Source organism: Delphinus delphis, chromosome 4 (assembly GCF_949987515.2).
Source record: "Delphinus delphis chromosome 4, mDelDel1.2, whole genome shotgun sequence".
Lineage (NCBI taxonomy): Eukaryota > Metazoa > Chordata > Mammalia > Artiodactyla > Delphinidae > Delphinus > Delphinus delphis.
The window spans coordinates 92,725,270-92,739,763 of NC_082686.1; the positions used below are offsets into that span (position 1 = coordinate 92,725,270).

Sequence of the window (14,494 nt, forward strand, 5' to 3'; positions counted from 1 at the left end):
GTATATTGGTGAACATGGTTTTAACTATTATGTAGATTGAAGTATTATATGTGTACATGTATCTATATGATTATGAATATAAACATACCTAAAACATTACCATTAGATAATGGTCGATGATCTCTTCTGCCCACAATTGAAACAAAATTACATCGTGTATTATCTTTCTTTTATGACAATATTAAAAGTGTCATTTAAAAGTATGGCTTTGTTCCTTTGCTTTTGACATTTTTTATCAGACAAATCTCCTACATCATAACAACTGAGGTTTCAACTTTCAGAATGGACTAACATGATATAAACTCATTGAAAAAACTGGTGATAATTTAGAGGCTGCTTTACATTTCTTGTAAAAAAGATGACTAGTATAAATGCTTCAATTTTTCTACTATAATAATAAAGTGATTTCCTTCAACGAAAATCATTTTAAGATCAGGAATTGTAGCTCAACTTGTTTGTCCAGATTTTCAAGTTGGGGAAATAGCTAATTGCAGAATTTAGGACTTTAAAAAAAAAGACTACTTTATGTTTGACTTAGTATTTAATATCAGTGTATAAATTTATCAAAATCTCCCCCTCTCCCTGTGAGGGTGTACCTGAGAAGAGTGTCTAATTTTTTAACTGGTGAGATGAGGATACTTTGACATTCACCAGACTCAGCTACATTTAGTGAAAAAAACCCTAAATTTATTTTCTCCTTAAATCGTTGGGAGGGAAAATGATATTCACTCATTTGTAAGATCTGGGGGCTTGTGGAGATGTTAGGCTTACAGAGAGAAAACAATTCTTCTGAAATTGTCAAACTCTCCTCCTTAAACGCCTGTTCGCTGCACACAGTTTTAGCGTGTTTTTCTAGTATGTCTGGCACTGAAAAAGCAATAATAAATTATTAAACTGAAGCCATTAACTGACTGTTCACAGCAGACTCTGTGCTCTTCTAATTGTATGCTTGGAGGTAGCACAGAGGGAGGCTGTTTCAGAATTCTTCTTTAATTAAAATTACATAGAATTACAAAGCACCAACTGTGAACAGTAATGAAATCTTGGTAGAATCGTTCTGTTCACCTGGAAAACAATGCAGGCACACATTGGGAAGACCTGCCATATTTTATACCTAATAACAGAATGAAGTGGACTTTGTCAGGAAACACTGAAAATACAATAATAGATGCTAGGAGCAATTTTGAGTGGTATATCTCTATTTTTCTTTGAAAATTAGATTTGAAAAGATTACTGATTGTTTGGGCTGATTCTAATTTCCAATTTGTCTTCCCAAACTTCTCAATGATTTCAAATTTGCCTAAGAACTTAGTGTGTCCAGCAGTTCTTTTCCAGAATGTTTTATAAAATTCTAATGCTGTGTTCTGAACAGTATTTCTTTTTGCTTGAAGTAACCCTGAAGTTAATGCTGTATGGTGTATTAATTGCCAAAATAGGTACAATTTTTGTACATAACAACTCAATATTGCTAATAAAGCTTGGAAAATGCCATATTTATATTACAGAGCAATTAGAATTATTTGATAATGTTTTATCAGAGTGGTCAACCTTAGACTTTACTTTTGATAGTGTTTTATCATAAGTTCTATCTTAGACTTTACATTTTTTCATAGTCTACAGCTCTTTTTTTTTTTTTTTTTTCCGGTACACGGGCCTTTCACTGTTGTGGCCTCTCCCGTTGCGGAGCAGAGCACAGGCTCCGGACGCGCAGGCTCAGCGGCCATGGCTCACGGGCCCAGCCGCTCTGCGGCATGTGGGATCCTCCCAGACCGGGGCACGAACCCGTGTCGCCTGCATCGGCAGGCGGACTCTCAACCACTGCGCCACCAGGGAAGCACTACAGCTCATTTTTGATGTAAATATAATAGTAAATTGTTTAAATATGATAAATATAATATCATAATAATATAACAATAAATGTAAATAGTTTAAATTATATCTCTATTTACTTTGATTTTAAAAAGAACCAGACCTCTATAAGTGAAATTGATATATCATATAGCCTACCATTGAATGCTATCTGCTAATGCCATCATTTTAATAACAAAATTTCGGGTGGCCACTGTGTCTTAGTTCAAATATATTAGATGTAGTGGCTTATAATGAATTTATTAGAGCCATGTTGTCCCTCTAAACCTTGTCTCATATTTTCCCTTAGAAATAAAGTAGATTTTACCTAAGATATCTGAGTTTGCCTAAACTAGCTGCTACTGACCTTACTAAAATCAAAAGAATACCCAAAGACTAAAACACTAGTTCAGGTTTAGTAAAACTACAAATATTCCTAAAGCATGTTTATATTTTCTGTTATTTGCAATGTTTTAAAGCTTTGCTAAGCATCTAGGTCTCTGAAAAAAGTGGGAAGATAAAAGAGAAATACTACACTGATGATTATTTTTCTTCTAAAATTTTTATGGTAAGAAAGTATTTAAGATTTTCAAGTTAAAAAATAATAAACTGGAATCTGAGTAGACATCTTGATTTTTAACTTTAGTAACTTTTTATCTTTCTGATAAACCAAAAATTTAAGCCAATGTAGCAAGTGCCAACAGCTCTAGAGCAGTTAATGTGGATTTATTTTTGCCTGACAACCTATGTTTGAAGTCATAATTCCCTTTAATAGTCCTAGTGAATTCATGTGCCCCAGTGTTCATTGCAGCACTGTTTACAGTGGCCAGGTCACGGGGGCAACCTAGATGCCCATCGACAGATGAATGGATGGGAGGAATGTGGCACACATATACAATGGAATATTACTCGGCCATGGAAAGGAATGAGATTGGATCATTTGTAGAGACGTGGTGGATCTGGAGACTGTCATGCAAGGTGGGGTGGGTCAGAGAGAGAAAAACGAATATCATGTATTGACGCATATATGTGGAACCTAGAAAAATGGTACAGATGAACCGGTTTTCAGGGCAGAAATGGAGACACAGATGTAGAGAACAAACGTATGGACACCAAGTGGGGAAAGTGGCGGGGCGGGGTTGGTGGTGGTGGGATGAATTGGGAGATTGGGATTGACATGTATACACTACTATGTATAAAATGGATAACAAGAACGTGCTGTATTAAAAAAAATAAAATTAAATTAAAAAAAAATAGTCCTAGTGAATAATTATTAGTCACATAACTCCTTAAACATGTCTACTGGTTTCTCTTTCATTAAAGGACTCATGAAGTTTTTAATTGCCCATAATTTTGAGTTTTGGAGCATTTAGCAGTTTTTAAATTGTGGGGTATTGCCTCAGTTAAATCTTTCCCTGATAAATTTAAAGATATTTCAAGATTTTTTTTGCCCCCTACTCATTTGATGAACCTCAGCTATTATTCAGGACCAGCAAAAGAATATAGAAGTGTTGGATAAATCTGCGTTTGTTAAACTGGACTTATGATCAAAAGTACAATTTTTAGTTAAAAAATATACAAAAATCTACAAGAGTAACTTTTAAAAAGCTCTATATAGGATAGAAAATTGCATTTGAATATTGAAAAATTAAGGTATTCCCAGCACAGTTTAAAAAATTAAATATTTCTTAAATTCCCAAAATAAATTGGTAGAAACCTAGGATTTTGCTTTGACCCATTTTTAATCACTTCAGATTAGTCTTTCTGAAACTAGGGAAAAAGCCAATAAAATATGCAGCTCTTATGATTATTATTAAAATTTGATACAATTGTGTTTGGCCTAAAAGTGGCAAAAAATAATGGCAAAAACACAAATGAGAATTAGAAGTAAAGAACAGTGCTCCACTGAGAAGCTTTGGATGAGTTTAAGTGAATGAGGGGCGCGCCCCAGTCAATGTCTCAGGTAGCCTCTGAATACAGTGTTGAGACAGAAAGCTAGAAATCAAGTAAAAGAGTTGGGCTATCAGGAAACAATGGACAATCCCATATAAATGACCAGATAACTAGACTTCTGACTGAAGTAAAAGGAGTAGTTTATCAAGTAGTTTAAATCTGTTGCTTTATCTAATAATGCTGATTCAAGATTTGAAACAAATTAAATGTGAAAATCGGCCTCGGTTTTCATTCACCCTTACATCAACAGAAAAATTTTCAAACAAATTCAACAGAAGATGCTCAGACTTTTCTATGAAGGTTTTTGTCTGGAGGGTATTTGAATTTATCCTTCTTGTCTTCTAAACAATTACCCAAATAACACAGAGGAATTGACAGAACTTGAATTGAACTGCTTTGACTCTACACTTTTGAGCATTTAAATATATTTATTGATTTGATAACTCTTATGACGACTGGCTTAGTACGTAACCTAAATACTACCTGCCAATTTAAGTAGGGGTTTAGGATATTTTTAATGGCTATTTAAAAATGTTACACGTGCTTCAAAATAGGTCTCTGAGATATATTCATGTTTATAGGGCTTAGCTCACTGTGGTTGCTCAGAGGTATCATCTGTAAACATGTAAATATCTCACTTAATGCTGTTTTACCAAAAAAAAAAAAAAGCATATTAAATCAGCAATCAAAATATTTTTAAAACAGGAAAATGATGTATACTAACCTTGTGAGTACACACTAAGAACTTAGGAAGTCTTAGGTATTATTTAGATAACAAATGTCTAAGAGTTAAGGATTTTCAGAGGGTTCAACAAATCTCAAAGCCCCCAAGTGGCAGCACTCTTCATAGGGAGAGCACTAGGAACAAAAACCCATGTCCTCAAAGTGAATAAATGTCTTTGATGTTTTAATACTTCAGATTTCCAACAACGTTAAAAACAATCACAATTTGCATTTTGATATTATGTCTATTTTTAGCTATTTCGCATTCAAAATGACAATCTTGTGCAGCTATAATGATTTATTTCAACTATTAATGACTGCATTGTATTTAATCTTTAATCCACTGGTGGTGTTCATGATAAATGAATTTTTAATCAAATGTCATAAATTTCATTTAATCAGAAGAATTCTTAAATGTTATAAATATATTAACACTCAATATAATTTTTAAGCTTTTAATACTTTACTTCTATAATTTAATTTTCTACTATGAAGTAGTTTATTAAATATATATATCTTAATGAAAACAGTTAAGGATGCATTCATTCATAGTTGTACCTCATGGAACTAGCATGTCTACTGACTTGCTTGTGGATTATTTTATTTTGGAAAATCTTTCTTACCATATTATTAATATCCTTATGAGATTTAATTGCTAGGGTTCTGGGAATTATTTTTAAGCCTGAGATTACATTAATTATCTCTATAAGAATCATAACTAGGATGGTATTAAAAAAAAAAAAAACTAATTGGAGCCAAAATGAACTGAAAGAATCAACGGTCCTCTCTAGACACTCCATTTAATACCAGGTAAAGGTACACAATGGAATGAGAAATATCAAATCAATCTAGTGAGTACTTACATTTACAGAGTATGTCAGAATTGTATGTCATAAGAAAGTTGGAAAGAGAAAAGAATTTTGTTATTAGTACAGTAGGAAAAAATTATTACTTATAGTTGGCAACAATTTGAAATTCAGAATATTTTCATTTGTCAATCTCAAAATTACGTGCCTTTGAAATTAAGGGATATCCATCTAATCTTCTCAGGGTACTTAAGTGGTTGCATAATGTTTACTACAGTTATCTAAATAGGTGTAATATCCTTCATATCTATACGATTTCATTTATTTATGTGATATTTAAGCACACCAACAGAAAACAGTATTTTTTTAATCTAAATTATACTGCTCAAGAAACACTTTATTTCAGTCTTTAGCTTGTCCTTCATTTTATTGGGTGTGGGTTTTTTTAAACAAATATCAAATGTAAAAATGAAATATTTTGATATTGGGTAAAATATTTACATAGATTAGAAAACATGCAAAATGGGTACAGAGAGACTACAGGGGAGAGATTGTTAGTTCAGAGAATATGGACAAGTTTCAGTCAAAATGTGGGATGAAACATATCAAAAGTCAGTTCAAGAAAACAAAAAAATGTCCCCTTTTTAAAAGGTTGTAATGGTTGGCATCAAAAGCAAAACTTAACACTCATTTTTTAAAAAATTAAAAATGCGTATTTATATGTAACAACAAGCAAGAAGACAAAACACATCAAAAACGGGAATTAAAAACAACTCTTCAAAAAAAGACAAGAAGTAAAAAAATAGAAAGGGGTGGAAAAAGTGATTGAGGCCCTTGTCATGCAAATAGATTTGGTGGAAAAAAATACCTTCATCTTCAGCACCGTCATTATCACCTAAATCATCTGTCTGTTTCTTTGTAAGGGGACCTAGGATTGAGAACGGAGAAATGGAGGGAAAAAAAAAAGACAATTCAAGAATAAACAAGACTGAGGGGAAAAAATAAATGTAAATACCAAAATTCTCAAGGATATTTCCAAAAAAGAGTGGGAAAGTGGTTACATCAAAGTTGATTACCTATTTTGTTTAAGAAAAAATACCCTTTCCCTAAAATATCTCATAGAAGATTTGGTTTGTGAATATATCCAGCATAAAAAAATACGTTATGGTTTAAAACTCAAGTCATAAGCAAAGGAAATGATTTTTTTTTAAATACCCACTGCATACAAAAAAAGTAAACAGTTTTATTAGATGAAAGAACTTAATTTATTCAGTGTCTTTTCTAATCTGAATTGGAGACAACAATAAAGAAAGTAGGCCAAACTCATTCTTTAATTTGGGACAGTATAATAGCATTAGGGAAAACAGAGATACGAAAAAATTTAGGCTTCTTTTTTCTTTTTTCTTCTGTTTTTTTTGTAAAAGCATTAACACTTAAGTTTTATACATTTTTATATCATACATTTTTCAAAACTGTGACTTTTTAAAATTACTTGTCATTATACAAATATTTCCCCATGTGTTTTGATTAAATATTAACTGTGGATTTAAGAAATTTCAACTTGCACAAATGTATGAATAAATAATCTCATCACTTGGTAGAGCAAAGGTACCACTGTAGAAGTTGGTGTTTAGCAATTAAGGTAGTTACAGAGTCAGGGCTTATATTTCATAATCAATTTAGAAATATAATGGAATTATGCCCTAGTGCAATTCCATGCCCAGTATAGTTATTTATAATGGGATCATATTTTAGGATAATAATTGTATTAAAATACTGTGGATGTTTAATAAATGTTTTATTATTCTTAACCACACTAATTTGCTAAGAATAAAGGCACACACCAAAGGGGAAGTCACAGGCCATATGAAAGTAATTTTAAGTGTCACATGATTGACATATTCAGTGTACAAAAAAGCAGGTGAAGCCCTGCATTTCACAACCATTTAATTTGTATGGCATTTCATAATCCTCATGCAAAAAGCAATCATTACAAACACATAACACTCAAGTTAAAAGACAGACAACCACATAACGGTAAGCAAGAGAATTTTGTCATGCATAAAATAATAGTTATAGAAAAAGGAAGAAAAAAAAGAGGGCTGAAAGTCATATGTTGATTTCAATAATATAAATAGTAAAGAAGCAGGCATTAACTCTAAGCACACTTCATAGGGAAGGATTGTTAAACATTTTGAGAAAGATTTCGAACTCTTCTCAGCGATTACTATGCATTATGTTTGTAATTCAAAACTACACCTAATATCACGGTCTTCAAAGAATTCAAGAACACCATCCCAGAAAACAGAAGGAAAATATGAGATATAGATGAGTTTTGTCAGCTCAGAGAGACAGCCTTGAAAAACAGTAATAACTGGCAAAGATCTAAAGATTGGAAATGGAGAAATTGATGATGTAACTGAAGGGACCCATTGACTACTTGATTGTAAGGTCATAGTTTCAAGGCCATTCCAAATACAGACAGAGGAGCTGTACACAGTAAGTTAAATGATATAGTTCACAGTTCTGCAAGCAATCATTCCATTAAGAAAAAACCTAGATGAAAGCAATAGTTTATAATTAGCACTCAGTTGCAAGTTCACAGAAATCTACATGTCTTGAATATGACCCTGTTTAAATGCAGAAAGTATCTCAGTATTATTTAATGTTCATGCAACAATGTTGCTGCATTTCTGAAAAATAAAAAAAAAATAAATTTAAATTTAAAAATTGCTGTATCAGAACTATATTTGAAATATTTCTAATTTTAAAATATCATGTAACATATTAGACTTAGAAAAATTTTAATTTTTCTGTAATTACCTAAAGGAGTAAATGGACAAACCTCAACAAAAATATTTTCTTGCATTTTTATTTTCAAGGATACTATATAAAAATTATGGTTTTATTTACTAGTTAATGACACACATTAAGCGGTAGTTATTTATTGCTGCCAAAACCACACCTGTTTTCCAATTTTAGTTAAATTACTTAATTTGCTTGACTCTTGGCTATATTAGGAAACTGTTAATGTGAGCTCAAGTTTTTCTTTGCTGAATTGTTAGTTCAATAATTTTTGGAGACAAATGTAAACCTATCACAATTAAATTAAGTGTGGGGCTTTATAAGGTGTCTCTTGGATGATTATCTTTATTTCTCCTCCTAGGGTAGCCAAGGCAATTTACATGACTCCCTTCTTTGGGAAATCATTCAGGTTCTACAGACAAGAGCCAATAGTTTTACATACTTTGCACACATACAGAATTGTTAGCTCTTGGTCTTCATGAGATGGGACAGTAACAAAATCTTTATTAACATATGATCTCCCAGTTGTTTGCATGGGGAACATAGATCTCAGTTGCTATTTGACTCTGGGTCTGCATTAGTAGATAAACCATGGAAATGATACTGTATATACGAGAATTTTTCTGTGAAGGGAATGGTTGAACCAGCCTTTTGCTACATTATTTATTATCACCTTCCCTATTCAGAAAGCTGCATGCCTCTAACTGATGTGGGATAATGATTACATACATACACTATATAGAACATCCTTTACTGTAGCAAATTGGAAGGGTTAGAAACAGATTACAGATATTGCTTCAGCATCATGAGTAGATGAGGGCATCATTACCCTAGGGAAGGATAAAGTCACTCTCCCAGCTAAAGAATTTCATTTATTGAATACTATAGGTTTTATTTAAAACCTTATTATTGGATGATATTAAATTGTTCCCACATTATGGGTTCCAGCAGTACTTTAGTGAGTCAAGCATAGCTGGGTTTTCTTAACATCAAGAATTTTTTACACATCTGATTTTTTGAAGGTTACCTGGGAAAAAGAGGACTGATAACAGTTTTCCCACCAAAAAAAAAAAAAAGATTATAAAAAGAAAGAAAGCAGATTTCCTTTATGTCGTGTGCCTAAAGAAACTGAGAATACATATCTGAGAGGTTTTGGGTTGCAAATTGAGAAACTAATTCAACATTGGTTTCCCTGAGGAAGCCTCAGTAGAGTAAACATATGTTTGTGGATTACAGAAACATCCCTATATGATCTCAAGATTCATTATTCCCAGGCTGGAAAGAAAACCATTGTCTTGATCTCCCTTCTTTCAAGGATATTAGCAACTCTGGCTCATTTTTCTTTTCTTTTAATCTATTACTGTTGATATAATTACTGATGTTAAAAAATTTTAAGCAGAAATAAAATATCGTAAGGGGTAACTGTCATTAATTTTCTTATGAAAATTAGGCAACCACTATTTAGATTATGTATTCCTGCAAGTTGATCAACATGATTTCCCTAAAGGGTAAAACATTTATCCGTCATAATAAATAACAATCATTATCAACATTCCAACCACAGCTTATGATTCTTTTAAACTACAGATAGTGCATCTTCAATACCAGCAGTTTAAAGGGGTATCTTAAATCACCAAAATATAAAGCAAATGAGTCCTCTAAAACCTGAGTGTAGAAGTGATTTATCCTATCTTGAAACACTATAGGGTCTGTCCTCCTTGAGGAACTCACACATAACTCTTATTAGAGTTAATAAGAAAGTGGACCTCATGTCTTTTTGAAAGGGAGTGAGAGTAAATACTATATTTTATATCTCCTAAGGGCAACAAATAGATTCAGTGGTGAAACAACAGTACTACGAAAGGTAAAGGGACTCCTAACCATGAACTTTGAACTCACTTAAATCTAAAATAGTTCCTTTGCTATTAACATAAGTATAATTCAAAGTTATCAGCCTTTACAAAAGATGTATGATGCATTCTTACATTTCAGAATCTGACCATAGTGCCTTTTACTTTTTCAAAAAGGAATAAAAATACCAGCATTTCTCTGTAGTTAACTGGAGAATAATTACGAGCTTCGAAATAATTACTATCCACCCACATTAATGCTGCTTCTTATCATTCCCTTTGATGAAAGTCTAATATACTTTAGGTCTCACCTACATTAGAACTGATTATAAATTCCTTCATTACAGGTTCAATTCAGCAGAAATTTTCCGTACTTTGTGTCACACATATCTGCCCAAAAAGGCAAGTAGGTTGAGGGTATCATTAGCTCCTGACTTAGAAAGCTGTCCATGAGAATATGTGTCCTTCTTAAGAGAATATGTCTTTGAAATTTTTAGGATTATTGAGAGCTCCAGGCTCCAGTGAGTCCCATTGGGATAAATGGCGAGCCCTGGCTAATGACACTGCTATACTCTTTCCCCACCCTCTTTACCCAACAGCCTTTGAGGTAAACTGACTCTAAAGGATTCCTAAGGCAGTTTCCACAGAATGGGAAATTTTAAGGATGTTACCATTGTGGTTCTGGAACAACTGGAAGCAGGCTAAATCTTTTCTTTACCCAACAGTCTTTGAGGTAAACTGACTCTGAAGGATTCCTAAGGCAGTTTCCACAGAATGGGAAAATTTAAGGATGCTACCACTGTTATTCTGGAACAACTGGAAGCAGGCTAAATCTTTTCAGGGATGTTCTTAGGACAAATTTATTTATAAAACTAAGGTCAAGGATGTAAAAATCTAACTACGTCTGAAGAACATATGGAGGGCAATACCAGAATTTGATCCATTTTAGATAAAAATAGCAGTATATTACTGTATCTGATTGTTTTCCAAACTGATAAACATTAAAATACAATGACTTTAAGAAATCAAATATCACAACAATTGGTGTCATTGCAAAGGTATTAAATTTTACCCGTTGAAATTTAGTCGATTTTATATAACTGCAATACACACCTCTTAAGAATGGAGAAATGCGTGAAAGAAACTGATTTGGAATAATAATTAATTTGATACTACTGTATTACTTAAAGTTATCACCCTTCTTAAACTATCAATTATACGAACATATATCAAAAAATCATGGCTGGAAAATAACTTTCTTTCCTGAAAATTTGTCAATTTAAAAGACATCTTTGAATAATGTCATAAATCTACATTATGATAAAATTAAAATGTAATGCAAACAGCTGTGCTGAGACACTGGAAGCAAACTTTGGAACAATTGATAGTTTTCAAAGAATCCATACCTGTGTGAATTTTGGTGGCACTAGCATGTCATTCATGACTTTTGAGTATCTTTTAGGTGAGCTGACTATTTAGGCTAGTGGTTCATATGTACACATGCTATGGAAACTGGCATCCAAGGGTATGAAAGCAGCAGGCATGCTTTATGTTTATCTTTGTGTTGGAAGAAAATGCCAGTATGAACACAAAACATATTCCCTTGGACAGTTCTTTAGAGGAAGAACACAGTAGAAAACATGACTCTTGGGAAAAACAGAATCTGATGTTAAAATCTAGAGAGAGGGGAAGAAAAATCTTTTTGGTCCAGTATACTAAGAAGACCTTATTTATATTTATATGAAAAACAAGTTTTATCTTCATAAAATTACCCTGATTACAACACTTTGAAGTCAAAAGCAATCCTGTCTAAAATAAAAATTATAGGATCTGGGGAAAATTTTTTTAACTAGATAAAAAGTAACTAAAATAGGTTAATCCCTAATCTGAGCATCACCAAATTTGCACATGCTCATTATTTTTTATATTTGTTTGATTTTTTTAAAACATGCAGATGCAGTATTTTTATAGCTTGAAGAATGTCAGAATAATGTTCCCTTCCCATCTGGAGCAGCATGGCTGTATGCTATATAAACCCTTCAGTACTTTGTGAAGATACACTCTCCACTGCCCTGGCTTTCCACATATTATCCAGAGATGTACCTGGAGTATGGTGAGGACACAAGTACCACCAGATGCTCAGCACTATCTCAACAAGGCTGGAAGATTGAGATAGCATCAATAGTCCAACCTCCCTGTCACGGCTGCCAGTATTCAGTCATCTAGTCATTCAACAAATGCATATTATGCTAGGTCCTTAGGATACAGTGGGAAAAAAAGCAAGACACTTGCCTGCATGAAAATTAATTTTGTTGGAGAAAGAAACACTAAACAAATAATCACACACATAAACACACACACACAAATTGTGTTAAGGATATTAAGTCTTGATGTTACCAAAGGTTGTACAAAGGGACCTGGTTGAGCCCAGGCAGTCTTCATTGAATGAGTGCAATGTAGCCTGAAGAGTGAAGGATAAGTGAGTACTAAGCAAAAACGGAGGCTGCAGATGGGTAGGCAGGGTGTGAAGAAGATGCCAGACAGAAAACAATGACGTGTGCAAAGGCTTAAAATGAGAGGGATGCCTGAAGGTCACTGTGGCTGCCATATGGGGAGTAGAAGAGAGAGTAGTGCGTGGTGAGAATGAAGAGATAGACAGGCATCATTCAGAGCATGCAGCTCCTCTAGCCTGGGGATTTTTGTCTTAATCCTAAAAGCAATAGGAAGTCATTTAAAAGGTTTAAGCACAGACTGATAAACTCTGCCCTATCTGAATCTTAAACAGAAAATTAGAAAGAGGCAAAGTCATTCGAAGAAATATGGCGGAGGATATTTTATACAGAGGTTTTGCATTATATTTTTATCAGATGAGAATAGCTTTATTAGAAGAAATTAGATCAGGAAAAAGAGCCTACAATGTCTTATTCTATTTTTGTTTGCAAATAAAATGAATGTCACAAAATATAAAATCTAAGACTCCAGCATATCTGAGATTTTATAAATATTTTAAAGTTTTCTATTAAACACATATTTAGATCTATTTTGCCTGAGAATTAACATATCCTAACTATTCTTATATTCATAGAAAAATATAGTCCACAAGCTATTTCTGCTTGGATATCTCACTCTTATCTCAGTATAACAGGGATGCCCAGCATGTCCACCTCAAAACCAGTTTTACCTCCCAACACAGGTTTTGCTTTCATAGGTATAACGCTTCCCTCTGTTTCTAAACTATACATGTGGAAATAATCTTGAACCATTCCTTCTTCCTCCCTTTTGCCTTAGCCAGATTTCATAAATTTTCCAAGAGAAATTTTGTTCTTGTCACCCTCTCCCCAAACTGTCTATTTTTAACCTGGTCTGTGGCCACAGTTACCATATGCCTGAATTATTACAGTAGTCTTGTAGTTGCTCCCACGATCATCCAGACTCTAGACTGTCTCTCAAGCCATTTTGTATTCTATAAGTTTTTGAAGTAGTAGATTATAATAGTGGTGAACCCAAAGAGAAAAGGATTTAATAATCATCATCAGCTAAAATGTACACACATTCAACTCCTTCTAAGACTAAAACTGAAAGCACTCCAAGGGAATGGGAATGCAAAAGTATATACAACAATCTTGTACTGTGAGATTTAAAATAGCTATAAAGACAGATGAAAACTAAATATAGTTTAGCACTCATTTTGATGCTTTAGAAATTCATGAGCAAAAATAAGATTTTTTAAAATTCAAAATAGAAACAAATCATGTAAAATATTTTTTAAAATACAGTTCAGATTAGTGTTCATTAAACACCACTTTCATTGTTTCACTACTCTATTTAAAAACCTTTACTATCTCCTTATTCTGTATTATCTTAGACTAAATGCCCCAGACTGAACCATAAGACCCTCTCTACTATTTCCAGATTTTATCTTTTCATTCCACTGAAAAGATACAAAATACATTGTATCTGAATTCTAACAAACATTTAAAGAAGAGCTAATACCAATTCTTTGTAAACTCTTCCAAAAAATAGAAGATGAGGGAGTGCTTCAAGATTCATATTACGAGGCTAGCATTACTCTGATATGAAAGCCAGACAAACACACTACAAGAAAAGAAAATTACAGGCAATATCCCTGATGAACACAGAAGCAAAAATTCTGAAGAAAATGTTAGCAAACCAAATTCATTACAAATACATTATCATTCAAATACATTAATGGAATCATATGCCATGATTGAATGGGATTTATTCCAGGGATGCAAGGATGGTTCAACACTTGCAAATCAATGTGAAAAGACCACATTAACAAAATGAAGGATAAAAATCAAGGACCATTGATTAGGAAAAGCATTTGGAAAAATTCAACATCTTTTCATAAAACAAAACAAAACAAAACGCTTTCAACAAACTCTGTATAGAGGGAAGGTATCTCAATTTAATAAGGGTCATATATGACAGACGAATGTAAAGCTGAAATCATATTCAATGGTGAAATGCTGAAAGCTTTTCCTCTAA

The 14,494-nt window shown here is 33.0% G+C and overlaps 1 protein-coding gene across 1 annotated transcript in view; it reads right to left on the reverse strand.

Annotated features, from left to right (window-relative positions):
• NLGN1 (neuroligin 1) overlaps positions 1–14,494 on the reverse strand; it is a 723,285-nt gene that overhangs the window by 484,527 nt on the left and 224,264 nt on the right. Inside the window, exon 4 of the mRNA XM_060011117.1 lies at positions 6,199–6,258. Coding sequence (XP_059867100.1) covers positions 6,199–6,258 — 60 coding nt within the window. The remainder of the gene's footprint in view (positions 1–6,198; positions 6,259–14,494) is intronic.